Source organism: Rhizophagus irregularis, chromosome 15 (assembly GCF_026210795.1).
Source record: "Rhizophagus irregularis chromosome 15, complete sequence".
In the NCBI taxonomy this organism is placed as follows: Eukaryota; Fungi; Glomeromycota; class Glomeromycetes; order Glomerales; family Glomeraceae; genus Rhizophagus; species Rhizophagus irregularis.
In genome coordinates, this window is record NC_089443.1 from 4,605,928 (window position 1) to 4,621,711 (window position 15,784).

Sequence of the window (15,784 nt, forward strand, 5' to 3'; positions counted from 1 at the left end):
TGAATGATAGTCAAAAAATTACATTAGAATTTGACGATTGTTGTTGTTGGTGATGATGATTGTGATGATTGGAATAATGTTGTGGATACTTTGAAATATATTATGTCTATTAACTACATACAAAATAAAAATAACAAATTGATGTGTAAATGTAAAAAAATGTACTGGTTACCAAGAGAAACTAGACAAGTTAGCATATCCAAGTATGATAAAAAATATTTGTTTTTCAAATAATTCCATTTATGAATTTAATCTTACTACTGAAGAAAAGATAAAAATATTTGGTGTTGATGAGGAGACAAAATATAATGATTTTGAAAAGGTAATAAAATATTTTCAAAAGTCATTTAAATTTTAGGTTTAGATCGTCAAAGGTTTACTTTATTTAGTAAATATAAAATTTTCAATTTAAAGACCAGTATGAGGACCTACACCAGCCCTAGAACCGATCTTTAAAAAAAAGACAGCGGTCCGGTCCTACGAAGTCCTAGGACCGGCCAGTCTAAGACCGAGACGGACCTGTAGGGCCGTTGAGCATCTTTACTTAATAATGGATCAATCTTTGAATTGAAAGTAAAAATATGTTGATTTTTTCTTTTAAGATAATGACAAATATATTTATTCATCGAGTGTTGAAAGTAAACAACATCATCATATGATTCAACACAAAAAAGTCACTGGCAAGGTTATCGTATTTTAAAAAATTGTCTATAGATCATATGATTACTTTGCTGAAATGTATTAAATTGTGCCAAATAGTAAACAAATCGTGGTCAAATCATGCAAGTAACCGTGAACTTTTGGAAGACGATCTTTTCACTGAACTATCAGACTGGAATCGTAGTACGGAGGATTTATAAAATATTAGTTATCGATATTGTAAAGAATTAGACAATTTATTTTTTTTTTTGATTAATTAAATAATTTATTCGAAACGAGGATGATTTATTAAAGTTTTATTAAACAAATCACTGTAAATTACGAAAATTTATTATTGAAGATTATCGAAATTGAAACTACAACTTCCGTCATCTAGCCCCAGCAACTCTGAAAATCAAGGTGCCAAATTTTCCTAAAAAAAATCATGTGATATTTTAGCCCGCATTAAGAAATTAATTGGCCGACATTAAGAAAATTTTATTTGGCTTCAGCTTTTTTTCATTTTTTAGTTCGAACAGTATAAATAATGGACTTGCGAAATTTTTCATCCCACTTGATAAATTTTAATAAAATCATCAGCTTTTTCATTTAATTCTTGATCATCCCAGCTTTCACTTTCATCATCATTTTCTTTAAAGTATCAAATTCATCAAAAATTGGAATATCTTTATTGCTTTTTTTCCCGTCTCTTTTTTGGCTAATTTTATTTGTTTTTGCCGTTTGAAGCCGTTTAAAGGTGGTGGAATTTTAAACATAGTAATTTATAGTGTATATTATTAGAAAGTGAGTATATAATTCAATAAAACAAAAAATAAAATATAACCTTGATAGTCTCTAGTCATAAATAAAAAAAATTCATTTTTTTTATTAGCAATGCACCCAATTACGTGCATTTGATTTGTTAATGTATTTATCCTATTTACGAAAATATATTAATAAAGACAATAATTAAAATCTTTACAAAGAACTACAAAATCACAAAAAATCACAACAATATCAAGAAAATTTACAATAACATAAATCAGTAAATACGTGATATTATAAATCTAAAAATAACACGTTAACTCATGAATTTTAGCTTATTATAAATGGTAATCATATTAGGTTATAAACACCAATTATTCTACACCAAAAATTTATTATTCTTATTAAAGTGGTTGAGTGGTTGCAAAATATGAAAAATTTTGACATTGGAACATTTTTATTGCGAATAAATCAATTTTGCAATCACGTGATTATACGTATATACTAGATTTATTTAGTATGATCGAAAACTGAATTTAAACAGAAAAGTTGTTTGCCCGAATGATTAGTAATTATAACAAATAAAGCAAGCGTAAATTTACTGAATAATCCGCTGAATTCAAAGGTGAAACCGATTCATTTGTTTAAAGCAAAAGATTTAAAAAAAACATATTTTTTATTTTATTTTAATAATGGACAACAATAATTAATTATCCGCATTAGTAAAATAATTATTATTTGTATATTATTGTACGGGCGTGCTTAATAATAATGTGGCACGAAGTTATGGAAAGCCGCCATGGTCAAAAGTGCGTAGCAAAATATAGCGTGTACACGCTATGTTTTGTAGCGTATACAACGTTATATTTCACGGCGGGTACCCCTGTTCTGTCTGTTAACATGCAATTTCAGGGGTAACCTGTAGCGTTTAATTGTAGCGTTTAATACGCTATATTTCATAGCATTATATACGTTATATGTTATGATGGGTACCTGTTATAAGAAACGGCGGGTACCCGTTATAAGAACTTGTGGTACCTATTATATGAAAATTATTGTAATTTTTACATTTACTTCATCAGGAAAATTTTTCAGAGAATAAATATAGACTTCATATTGATAATTATTGAAAAAAATCTGCTAGTTATTTAACGATATTGATTATTATTAAAAAATCCACACGTTAATTTTTGATAAATAACATTATGGATAATTATCAAATATTAACTTTTTGATAAACATCAATAATGATAATTATTTATTTAATGAAATTTTATTTGCAAATATTAAAATTTATATCACACATTTACGATTTTAAAGAAAAAAATCACCATATTTATTTTTATTGAAGTGTACAAATAAAAGAAACAATAACAATAAATAAAAAAGATAAGTAAATTACAATAATCAAGGAGAAAGATGCTAATAAAAAAAATGAAATAACAATGGAGTAATGGAAAGTAATAGAAGATGAAAGGGAGTAAAAAAGAGTAATGAGAAGTGATAGGAAACAAAAAGAGAAATAGGACATAATGAGAGATGAAAAGGAGTGATGGGAGACAAAAAGAAGTGATGGGAAGATGAAGAGGAATGACGGGAAACGAAAAGAAGTGATGGGAGACGAAAAGAAGCTATGGGAGACGAAAAGGAGTGATGGTAGACGAAGAGGAGTGATGGGAGACGAAAAGGAGCGATGGAAGATGAAAAGAAGTGATGGGAAGATGAAGAGGAGTAAAAATTTATTAAAATTGTAAATTTAATGAAAAATTTTCCAATAAATTTTCAATCAATTTTTTATAAAAAAAAAAGATCTCTAATGAAATTCTTTATTAAAAAAAAATTTCAAGCCAAAATTCTCGATACACTTATTAAAAAAAAACCATTTTCAATAAAATTTTCTATTAAGGTTTCTAAACAAAATTATCCATCAAAAAAATAAAAAAATTTTCAACAAACAATTCTCTAATGAAATTCTCAATCAAAAAAAATATCCCCGATTAAAGAAAAATTCAAAGATTCTTACCACCTATTAAAAAAAATTCTCAAAAGAATTCATATATCAAAAAAAAAACTCCCCTCCTATTAAAAAAAAAATCTTTATCGAAATTCTCTATCAAAAAAAAATCTCCCCTGTTAAAAAAAATTTACACTAACGAAATGATCTATCAAAAAAAAAATTCTATGCGAAATCTATTAAAGAAAATTCTTTATGAAATTCTCTATCAAAAACAATCCCCCTATTAAAAAAAAATTCTCTAATAAAATTCTCCGTCAAATAATAATTTCATCTATTAAAAAAAATTCCCAAAAGAAATTCTTTATCAAGGAAAACTCCTATTAAAAAAAAATTCTCAACGAAATTCTCCATCAAAAAAAAATTTCACTTGTTAAAAAATTTTCTAACGAAATTATCTATCAAAAAAAATCTTCCCTATTAAAAAAAATTCTTTAAAAAAATCTCAAATAATTCTCTATCAAAAAAATCTCTCCTGTTAAAAAAAATTGCTCCAACAAATTAAGTATATGTCAAAAAAAAAAAATCTTATTAAAAAAATATTCTCCAATGAAATTTCTATCAAATAAAAGTTTTTAACGAAATTATCCATCAAAAAAAAAAAACTCATTAAATGTCCCTATCAATGAAAAAAATTTTCTAACGAAATTTTTTATCAAAAAAAAATCTTCTTATTAAAAAAATTCCCAAAGAAATTCTATCAAACAAAGCCTTTGCCTATATTAAAAATAAAAATTCTCTACAAAATTTGTTTATAAAAAAAAAGCCAATAAAAAAAAAAAATTAAATGGCGCGTACCCGATATGTGAAACGGCGGGTACCTGATATGTGAAGCGGCAGGTACCCGATATGTGGAGCGGCGGGTACCTGATATGTAGAACGGCGGGTACCTGATATTTGAAACGGCAGGTGTTCGATCCCTTAATAATTTAAAATTTGGTCCAAAATAAATTAATAAACCGTTATAATATAAAGCGCATACACGTTAAATTATGTAGCGTATACACGTTGCTTTTTATGGCGGGTTACCCCTGAAATTGACAGGTTAACCCAACAGAACAGGGGTAGCCCGCCGTGAAATATAACGTGTACACGCTACAAAACATAGCGTGTACACGTTATGTTTTGCTACGCACTTTTGACCACTACCGCTTGCCATACGAAGTTGCCACATAGATCATTATTAAGCATAGCGTTCGTACAACATGTACATAATGGTCCTATAATAATACGATAGATTAATATTATGGTTTTATCTAATTAAAAAAAAAAAATTTATCAACCAAATTTAGCAATCAAGCTAATCATTTATGGGCAGAGCGCATAAAAGTTTTGTGCGCAACTCATGAAGTCATATGCCTATCTACATTCATGTCACAAGCTTTAATAATTTCTTAAATAATTACGTCAGAGCCGGAATTACAAAAGGTAAAGACAAAATGAAAATTATCTTCTTTAAATTTCAAATTTTTAAAGGAGAACTCTACTTGGTAGAAATTTTTTCAATTTAATAAACTATAAAGAAAAATTATATGAGCTATTTTGACTTTCCAAATGCATTTTTTTATTTGTGATATTTTAAGTCCGATGATCATTACTCGATTAACTATTCACAATAGTTAGGATATGCGATGACAACAAAACTATACCAGATACGGCGGTATCAATCATGAAAATATGGCGTAATTAAATTTGGTAATTCATATTGAGGTATCTGCCTACCCGATTAATTTTACCCGGTTAAATAACATTTTATGTATGATTTAATCTAACTAAAATTTTTATTTAAAAAATTATAGGGCGTAAGTTATTTTTATTATTGCATATTCATATAATATTTAGTATTATATATAATTTAAACTAACTAAATTCTTTATTTAATGAAATCGTTATGAACCTAAAATAGGATAAGGTAATTTTTTTAATATTAAATAATTTTTTATTTTACATCATTAAGCAGCATTATTTGTGTTAATCGCTCAATATCTGAAGTATCAATTAGGTTAACACGCGATAGATTATCTATATGTTTGTCGCTCACCAATAAAGACAATACTTTTATAATTTGGCGTTTACACGTACAGTACAATGTTTAATAATTTTCTGCGTTAAAGAAGATACTTTTTGTTTGGTATGATATAATAGAATAAATTTTCATTCATTCACTCTTTTTAAAAAATTTCTTTTGAGATCGCTCATGCTTTTTAACAGAATAAAAAGAAACAATGGAACCTACAGTATACAATGTTTTTTTTCTTGGTACAACAACATAATGTAAATGATACGAAATACGCCTATTATTGCATACATGATGCGTTAATTATAAACGCCAGACTCATTTTCCTGGTTAATTTTTTACAATAATAAATTTTCGTGTTACTCAAAAAAAAAAAAAATTTCGTGTTACTTGATATTACTTTAAAACAACCGTTAGGCGTTAGGTTAGTTCTTATTTACTTTTTTTTAAAAAAAAAAATCTCTTATTACTAAATAAACAAAATGAGTGAATTTTCCGTAAAAATCGACGATACTGACGTTATTGAAAATGACGTCACTGATAAAGATAAAATCGAGAATTATCATAACGGTAAACCCATTACGGAGATAGAATTATCACCAAAGGGAAGATATCTCGTTACTTATAGTAAAGAAGATCAATCGATTGTCGGCTGGAATGTTGAAAATGAAAACGAAGCTCAACTTGAATTTGAATTTTCTGTCAATAAAGTTACACTCAATGTTGATAAATTCAATCAACAAATATGTATCTCTGATGACAAGAAACTTGCGTATATAGATAATTATGATAGTTTGAGTAAGTAATAATTAACCTTATGCAGATTAAAATGATTGAATTTTGGGTACTTATCTAATTATTATGTTTTATTAGAATTATGCGATAAAATGAATGATGGCATAATTGAATTAGATTTTCACAAACACAGGGGCATTGTTGCTTTGTTTTGTGCTTTTAACCTAAATGATGAACTTATATTATACAATACGGATGGGAATAAAGGGAAATATTTTATTTGTATTTACTCCTTACAAAGTAAAAATAACAAATATAAGTGCAAAAGAATGTACTGGCTACCAAGAGAAAATAAACAAGTTAGCATATCCAGAAGTGATGAATTTTATTTATTTTCAAATAATTCCATTTATGAATTTAATCTTACTACTGAAAAAATGATAAAAATATTTGGTATTGATGAGGAAATTAATAATGATAGTTTTTGTAAGGTAATAAAAAATTTTCAAAAGCCTATTTGAAAATATCTTATAATTAACTATTATTTTATATTTTATAATTTGAAGCTTAGAAAAAATATCAGAATTTCCAGAAATGAGAAGCTTATTTGTACAAGATTCAAGGATAAAATTATAATTTATTCGATTGAATTAGGAATACCTATTGTTTCTTTAAATATAAATAATGGTATTTTTTTTTTTTTAATTGATTCCAATAATTGTAATATACTATAAACTTTATTAACATTATTGTCTTTATTATTTAGTTAATCAACTACGCATGTTTATGAAATACATTTTTTCATATCAACAATTATCTCTTTTGTTATTTCCTTTATTACTTCCTTTATTTAATAATATACAAAGCAGTGAATTTTGGGACGCCATCATAAAAGATAGTAAGAGTTTAGGGCATTTAAAACATTATGAACAATTGCCAAAAGAATTCCTTCCAAACAATATTCAAGTTACAAGCAAATTTGTATTTGGAATTCTAGATGGAGATGTTTGGATGAATGATTTGGAAAAAGTGATGTTGAATATGGATACTTTATTAAAAAGTTCTGATGAATTAGTTAACAACAATTTTGATGAAATTATTGATAATTGGTATGAATACTCTGGTAATCATTTTAAGAGCAAAAAAGAAATGTATGATTACTTAATTATTCTTTTACTTAATCCATACAAGGAAACTTTAGATGGGCTATTTAAAAAAGTCATACGTCAACTTAATAATCAGTATGAACCTGATGGTTACTCTGAACCTAATGATTTCAATGAGCAAGTGTTTAAATGGACATGTAAATTGTTTCGTGATGAAGCTATAATTAATAAAAATAAAATTGAATTGAATTTTTTAAAAAAAAATAACGATAATGATGATTGGGATTGCATTTGCAAAAAAGTTGAAGATATAAAATCACCTCAAAATAAGATACTTCAAGAAAATCACAAACTTATTATTGAGAAATATAATCGTAATGATATCATTATATTAACAGAAATAGGTCTTTTTATTTATCATTTTAATGAAAATAGTCAATCTATTTCTTTAATCTATTTTTATTATATGGATATATCACATATTGAATCAACTATTAAATCCACTTTTAAATCCACTTCATTACCTTTACTAAATCATAATAGTTTTAAAGTTTGCAATGAATGGGCTTCAAATATAAAAGATAATAAGAATAATCTTTTGAAATATGGAGTTGAATTATTATCATTTGCAATTAAAGAACATGATTCAGAATTAATAGATGATGTTTATAAAAAATGCATAAATTATTTTAAAGAAGATTTAGGAAACAATAAGATGTGTCTAAGTATCATCACTTCCACAATGCCATTATTGAATGAATATTATCCAGAATATATTTCAAGATATTCTTCGGAAACAGTAATGATCATAGATTCACCTTTTTATAGTATAGAATATGATCATACCAAGTTACATCTTTATTCTTATCAACATCATTTACAAATAATTAATATAACTCAATCTATTTGGTGGTTAAATTATTGCAAATCAATGGAAGTCTATGAAGCTTCATATATGAAAAAGAAGACAAAGTACTTTTTGATACTAAACAATATTCATCTTTTAATAGTTTTACCCCTATTCCCAATCTATTTTGTTATATGTCATATATTATTAAAATACCATTTTATTATTGATTGGTATAAGAAATATGGATTTTTTAACTTATATTTAAATGTAGTCAAAAAATTTTTAAAAATAATACCAATTTCAACAACACCAACAATTACTTTTATGAATCCTTATATTAAGTTTGTTAACTATCCAAAAGACTATAATTGGTTTTTGGAATTATTTTGGCCTCAATCTAGTCCATTTGTTGAAACAATGAATAGAGATATTTACAGAACATGGAATGGGGAAGTATTAATTAATTTCAAGTGGGATCATTATGGAAAATACTATTATGCAATAATTTGGATTGGATTTATTGCCTTTCTTGGATGCTTTACTGCTGCTGCAACAATTACTCATATTAATGATGATATTCGAGAACGACTTTTAATTGTTTCAATTATACTTGGATTTATTCATTTGAGTTTTGAAGTTCGTCAGATTATTTATAATCCTATTAAATGGATCTGTGATTTTTGGAACATATTTGGTAAATATACACATATCGTCTCATATCACAATATCTTAAGAAAATTGTAATTAACAACATTATTTAACATTATAGATGTAATTGCATTTGTGCTTCCAATTTATACTTCTTTATATTGGCTTCAAACAAGTGATATGAATGATTATATAATTCAATTACTCTCTTTTTCATGTCTATTTTTAGATATAAAATTTTTGTTATTTTTTAGAGCATTTGAATATTTTGGTGTATATTTTGCAATAATTATTAGTGTTGCAAAACAGATTATCTCTTTCCTAGTAGTTTTATTTATTATTATAATAAGTTTTGCACATGCATTTTATATTTTATTATTACCAAGATCTAATTTTTCATTTGATGAACGTACGAATAGTAATGATCCTAATAATCCTTGGAATATAGTTCCTTCCTATAATTTAGTACTTGAAAATGGAGCCATTGGTGCAAATCCATATATAATTCAACAGCCAAATGGAAATACAAATATGTTTGTAGATTTTAAAACATCTCTTTTCGCAATGTATTTATTCTTAACGGGTAAGTAAAATAAATATGTATGTTCTTCTTTGATGTTTAATAATACTTTAACATTTTTTAATTTAGGTGACTCAAGTGCATTAACTAATTGGCCATATATCAGTAATCCATCAATTGCAATATTGATTGTTTTATTCTCATTATTAATTGTTGTATACCTTATGAATTTGTTTATTGGATTACTCAATATGGCAATTGAAAAGGATAATAATAGAGTTTCATATTTAATGCAGAAGGCAGAGGTATAATATTACTATTTTTTTTAATATAAAATATAATATTAAATTGTAAAATGTTAATTTTTTTATTTTCTCATAGATTCTAGCTGAAATTGAGTTGTTTTATTTATTACCATATCAAAGACGTTATGAAAAATGGTTTCCTGAAGTGATGTACGTAAATTTATCATTTATTTGCTTTATTTTTTTTTGATAATTTTTGTTAATATATGAATTATACCTTCTTAAGATATTATTATGCTAACGTTGATAAGACTCGGGAAAAAATTAAAGAAATGATGAAAAATGATGAATGGAATACTGATGAATTCACAGAACTCAAGCAAGCTCTACTGGAAAAACTTAATATTAAATATAATCCTGATAAATAAATTCTTAAATTCTTGCAAAAAAAATGAAATATAGTTTATTTCTTGGTATATAGAATAACAAAATTTTGTTCCTTAATACAATATTTTATCAATTGTGATTTCTTTATTATTTTTATCTTTATCATCTAGTATCTATCTATCTATTTCTATCTATTTATTATCTATCTATCTATTTGTTTGTTTATTTTCATTATTTTTAACATAATAATTTGATTACTAGAATATAAAGTATTTATCATATTTATAAGATGTGACCAGTTTGTAATCAATTTATTAATAAAGTAAATTTTTACAAAAAAAAAAATATATATTCGTGTTTCTTAACACATTTTTAATAATGAATCAATCTTCGAATTAAATGTAAAAATATTATGATATTTTATACAAAAAAGATAATGTATCAAACATATTCATTAGGTACTGTATTGAAAGTAAACAACAGCATCATATTATTAAATGCAAAAAGTTTACAAAGTTACCATATTTTTCATAGATTATATGATTACTATCCAAACTAAGTGGTCCTTACTATCATGATCCTTTAGGATACCACTACAGTAATGATATCTATTCAAAGAAAGTAAGATATTACTAGTTAACAAGTGTGAATTTTTTATTTAGGATAAAGGAAGGTACATAGCTAGTTCCTTATTGAGAACTAACAGACCTTTAACAACAACAAACTTAGGATAAACTTAGGAAAAAAAAATGGTACCATGCTATCCAAGCTAAGTGTCATGGTCCTTCAGGATACCACTGATATCCTAAGCTGCCCTAAGCTTGCAAAATAAAAAAATACACACCTTTTCCTTTAAATTCAGCACAGTTTCTCAGCTTCTTTTAAATGAATAGAAAATAATAATGAAGCAGTAATGATATCTATTTAAAGAAAATAAAATATTAGTTAACAATGTGAATTTTTTATTTAGGATAAAGGAAGGTACATAGCAAATTCTTTATTGAGAACTAACAGACCTTTAACAACAACAAACTTAGGATAAACTTAGGGAAAAAATGGTACCATGCTATCCAAGTTAAGTGGTTCTTACTGTCATGGTCCTTCAGGATACCACTGATATCCTAAGCTGCCCTAAGCTTGCAAAATAAAAAATACACACCTTTTTCTTTAAATTCAGCATAGTTTCTCAGCTTCTTTTAAATGAATAGAAAATAATAATGAAGCAGTTATAATATCTATTAAAAGAAAATAAAATATTAGTTAACAGTGTGAATTTTTTATTTAGGATAAAGGAAGGTACATAGCTAGTTCTTTATTGAGAACTAACAGACCTTTAACAACAACAAATTTAGGACAAACTTAGGAAAAAAGATGGTACCATGCTATCCAAGCTAAGTGGTCCTTACTGTCATGGTCCTTCAGGATACCACTGATATCCTAAGCTACCCTAAACTTGCAAAATAAAAAAATACACACCTTTTCCTTTAAATTCAGTACAGTTCCACAGCTTCTTTTAAATGAATAGAAAATAATAATAAAGCAGTAATGATTCAATCTATTTAAAGAAAATAAAATATTAGTTAACAGTGTGAATTTTTTATTTAGGATAAAGGAAGGTACATAACTAGTTCTTTATTGAGAACTAACAGACCTTTAACACAACAAACTTAGGACTAGCTTAGAAAAAAAATGGTACCATGCTATCCAATCTAAGTGGTCCTTACTGTCATGGTCCTTCAGGATACCACTGATATTCTAAGCTGCCCTAAACTTGCAAAATAAAAAAATACACACCTTTTCCTAATTCAGCAGTAATGATATCTATTAAAAGAAAACAAAATATTAGTTAACAGTGTGAATTTTTTATTTAGGATAAAGGAAGGTACATAGCTAGTTCTTTATTGAGAACTAACAGACCTTTAACAACAACAAACTTAGGACAAACTTAGGAAAAAAAGATACCATGCTATCCAAGCTAAGTGGTCATTACTGTCATGGTCCTTCAGGACCACTGATATCCTAAGCTACCCTAGCTTGCAAAATAAAAAAATACACACCTTTTTCCTTTAAAAATTCAGTTCAGTTTCTCAGCTTCTTTTAAATATTTTAAATGTATAATGAAGTAGTAATGGTATAAGGATCTTTGCATGATATAATGTACATGAAAAGAATTAAAAAATATTATTGCAAAAAATTTTTGCATTTTGAAAAAAAATATTTTGGAAAAAAAATTACAAAAAAAATTTTACAGGTCTTTAAATAAAAAAAAAAAATTTGCCCTTGCTCATTTTTAATAATTATGAGTCAATACTGCATTTACATTTAAAAATGACTTACTGTTAGATGATAATCTTTCTATTGTTTTTCATTATTACTCATAGTTACACCAATATTTTTCATTAATGACTCATGGTTAAATGATAATCTTTATAGTTACACCAATATTTTTCACAGTTAAATGATAATATTTTTATTGTTTTTCATTATTACTCATAGTTACACCAATATTTTTTATTAATTACTCATAGTTAAATGATAATCTTTCTATTGTTTTTCATTATTATTCATAGTTACACCAATATTTTTATTAATAATTCGTAGTTAAATGATAATCTTTCTATGTTTTTATTATTATTCATAGTTATCCAATATTTCTTATTAATATATAATACTAATAAATTTGTTTTATTGTTTGTATACTGAACATTATGGTAATTCTAATTATTTCCGTTCTTGAATTTTAATATTATATTTTATTAAATCAGGTAAGAGTTGTTTAATAATAAACGTAATAAAATTTGCCTTTCTGCTCGCTCCTCCCAATTTTGATTACTCTTTGGAATTTCTATGACAAAACAAAATTCACATCTGTTACCTCTAAAAGAAATTCGATTGAGGTTGAGATTTGCGATTAAAAAAATTTAATGAAATTATTTTTCTGTAAACTCAATTTGATTTATTCAATATTTAATAACTTAACTAACTAATTGTGACGCTGCCGCAACTGAGTTACCCCAAAACGCATTAACAAAGAAAGAAGAAAAAAAAATAATCTGCTGATCTGCTGATCAGTTGATCTTATTTATATTTGGACAAATCTTTTATTAAGTATAGGCTGATTAACGAAAAATTTGGCACGTGACTAATACCTGTATATCTCGAAAAAATCAAATATCAGCTGATAGATTATTTTTTGCGAGAAAAACGAGAAAAAAAAATGCAAATTTTAGCGACTGCATAATAAATTTATAAGAATTACCATTTATTTGAAGTTGGGAGAGAGATTACACAGTTCAATAAATTGAATGTGATGAAATGATGATTGATTATTCATTCATAATATACAACTTCTCTAATTGAATTTTAATTAGAATTGCCTTTAGTTATTCAATTTCATTTTGTATTTATAATAAATATTCGCTTTCAAGTTTTCTAATAATCAAATCAAACTAAGCTGTGATTAATCATCATGATTATATCCGAAGCGAAGCGCAAGACTGTCTTTGCTACGGTCATACACAAATTTGTGTTATATCCTGAATTATCTTTCTGCACATGTACTGTACTTTTTTTTTGGATATTAATCTAACCCGCTAAACATAGAAAATATACCCTTGCTTTATCGAAAAAAACAAAACAAGAATTTTAATATGTACTGTGTTTTCATCTCAACTAATGTTGGATGTTTTTTTACTAATTTCTTGTACATACATATTTTTTTTTTGTATTAGTGATGGACTTTAATGGTTTCGTTAGTTTTTTTTGAATAATAATTAAAAATAAGAAATTAAATAAAACATTTATTGGATATCATTTATGCAGTACTGCACGAAGCTAAGAATCAATTAATAAATTAATAAGCGAACAAATATATTAAATTTAAATTATAATTTATCCTTGGCTTATGTAATGTACAGCAGCGTATATTATGAATGATAGTTTTTACAATTATTGCTGATCTAGCAAAGTCTTAAAAAAAAATGTTGCCACCTGATCACCAACATTGAGGTGATGCAGGGAGGAAAAAATGAAGGAGTGGGAAAGGGAAAGATTTAATTGATTGAACATGCGATAATATTTCATTTAATTAACTATCATAATAGATGGAGAGGTAAAGAAAGAAGGAAGCCCTATAAAAAATTTTATCCGTTATTTCTGTAAAAAAACCGTAAACATGAGCCTTTCGCGGATCTATTCACGGATCCATTCACAGGAAAATGTAAATGATTTGATAAATTCCGTGATATAAGTTATTAATTCCGGAGCCTTTTAAGAAAAAAAGATGGAATATAAAACAGATCGACTTAGAAATGGAAAGGCAAGAGAGGTAAAGGAGAGAGAAGGAAGGACAAAAGAGGGACGAATAAAAAGACAGACAAGGAGAGAAAGGGAAGGGCAGGAAAAAGTATAATCCATGGTGCCATTTTCTATGTTAATTTCAGTAATAATTATTGGAATATAGAGGTGTCTATATAAATATGAATAAAGTAACTTAATTAATCTAATATATTCATTAATTACAAATTCATTTTTTCATGACTGATTATGAGTTTTATTTCTTATACTATGGAGGAGATAATTTAAATAACTAAAGAAGAAAAAAAATTTTTGAAAACTTTTCAGTATACAGAATTTCACATTTTGTGTTTGGCTTATAGATAGTGAATAAATTGTTATTCCTTGCTACCACTCATAACTAAACACTTGTACTACCAATACACCGATTAGAAAAAGTTTAATCATTTGGTTCATGTTGAATATTGAGTAATTTTAATAAATCCTTTTTCATATCTTGGAATTCACCAGCTTCCCATTCTCCCTCACTAATCAATTCTTTAATCATTTTTCGAGTCTTAACAATATCAGCATAGTAATATCTTGAATAAAATAAATTAAAAATTAGCAATAATAATTAAATAAATTAGAATATACAAATTTAGGCATACATTGCATTAGTAGGAAACCAATCTTCACGACGTCTTGTATGTGGCAACATATAAAACATTTCAATATCAGCTAAAATCTGAAATACAGTATAAAAGTAAATATTTTGATATTTTGGAAATATATTATACCTAATTTAAATTCTTTTATAAAATATTACCTCTGCCTTTTGTACCAAGTATGAAACTCTATTGTTTTCTTTCTCAATCGCCATATTAAGTAATCCAATAAATAAATTCATAAGGTATATAACAATTAGGAAAGAAAATAATAAGATGTATATTACAAGAGCTGGATTTTCTTTATATTCCCATTTATTAGTTAAAGCACTTGTATCACCTATTAAATAAAAAAATTATAGTTATACATTTTTAAATGAAATAAGAGAAATGAATCATACCTGTAAGAAATAGGTACACCGCAAAAAGTGCAGTCTTATAGTCTGTAAACATATTAGTATTCTCATCAGGTACTTGAACAAATGATGCACCTTGTGTGATAGTTTCATTTTCTACTCTATTGTAAGTAGTATTTAAATTCCAAGGATTATTGGGGTCATCATTAATTGTGGGTTGATCTAAAGAATATTCAAGTTTTGGTCTTAAAATGATCAAAAAAGCATGGGCAAAGCTAATGACTATAATAAAAAAAATAACCAGAAAATAAAATATCTGCTTTGTAACACCAACTATTATTGCAAAATAGACACCAAATGACTCAAATGCTCTAAAGAACAACAAAAATTTTAGGTCTAACAAGAGACATGAAAATGAAAGCCAAAAAGTTTTTACATTAACTCTGCATAACAAACAAATGGAAGTCAAAGTAGGAACTAAATAAGCTCCTAAATCTGCAAAATAAATTCAGATTATATTTTAGTAATTTTAAAAAATTTAATTATAAAAAAAGTATAT

General features: G+C 26.1%; 2 protein-coding genes across 2 annotated transcripts; one reads left to right on the top strand and one right to left on the bottom strand.

Annotated features, from left to right (window-relative positions):
• Positions 1–5,917: 5,917 nt before the first annotated feature.
• On the top strand, positions 5,918–9,967 carry OCT59_007735 (uncharacterized protein; the record flags this gene model as incomplete). The annotated part of the gene is made up of 8 exons (XM_066131977.1): positions 5,918–6,233; positions 6,309–6,661; positions 6,737–6,857; positions 6,937–8,248; positions 9,161–9,357; positions 9,424–9,599; positions 9,676–9,749; positions 9,826–9,967. 8 exons carry the CDS (start codon positions 5,918–5,920, stop codon positions 9,965–9,967), a joined length of 2,691 nt encoding a protein of 896 aa, XP_065998885.1.
• A 4,493-nt stretch (positions 9,968–14,460) lies between these two features.
• On the bottom strand, positions 14,461–15,322 carry OCT59_007736 (uncharacterized protein; the record flags this gene model as incomplete). Its single annotated transcript, XM_066131987.1, has 5 exons — positions 14,461–14,803; positions 14,873–14,949; positions 15,031–15,036; positions 15,157–15,209; positions 15,271–15,322. 5 exons carry the CDS (start codon positions 15,320–15,322, stop codon positions 14,662–14,664), a joined length of 330 nt encoding a protein of 109 aa, XP_065998886.1. The 3' UTR covers positions 14,461–14,661.
• Between the last annotated feature and the right edge of the window lie 462 nt (positions 15,323–15,784).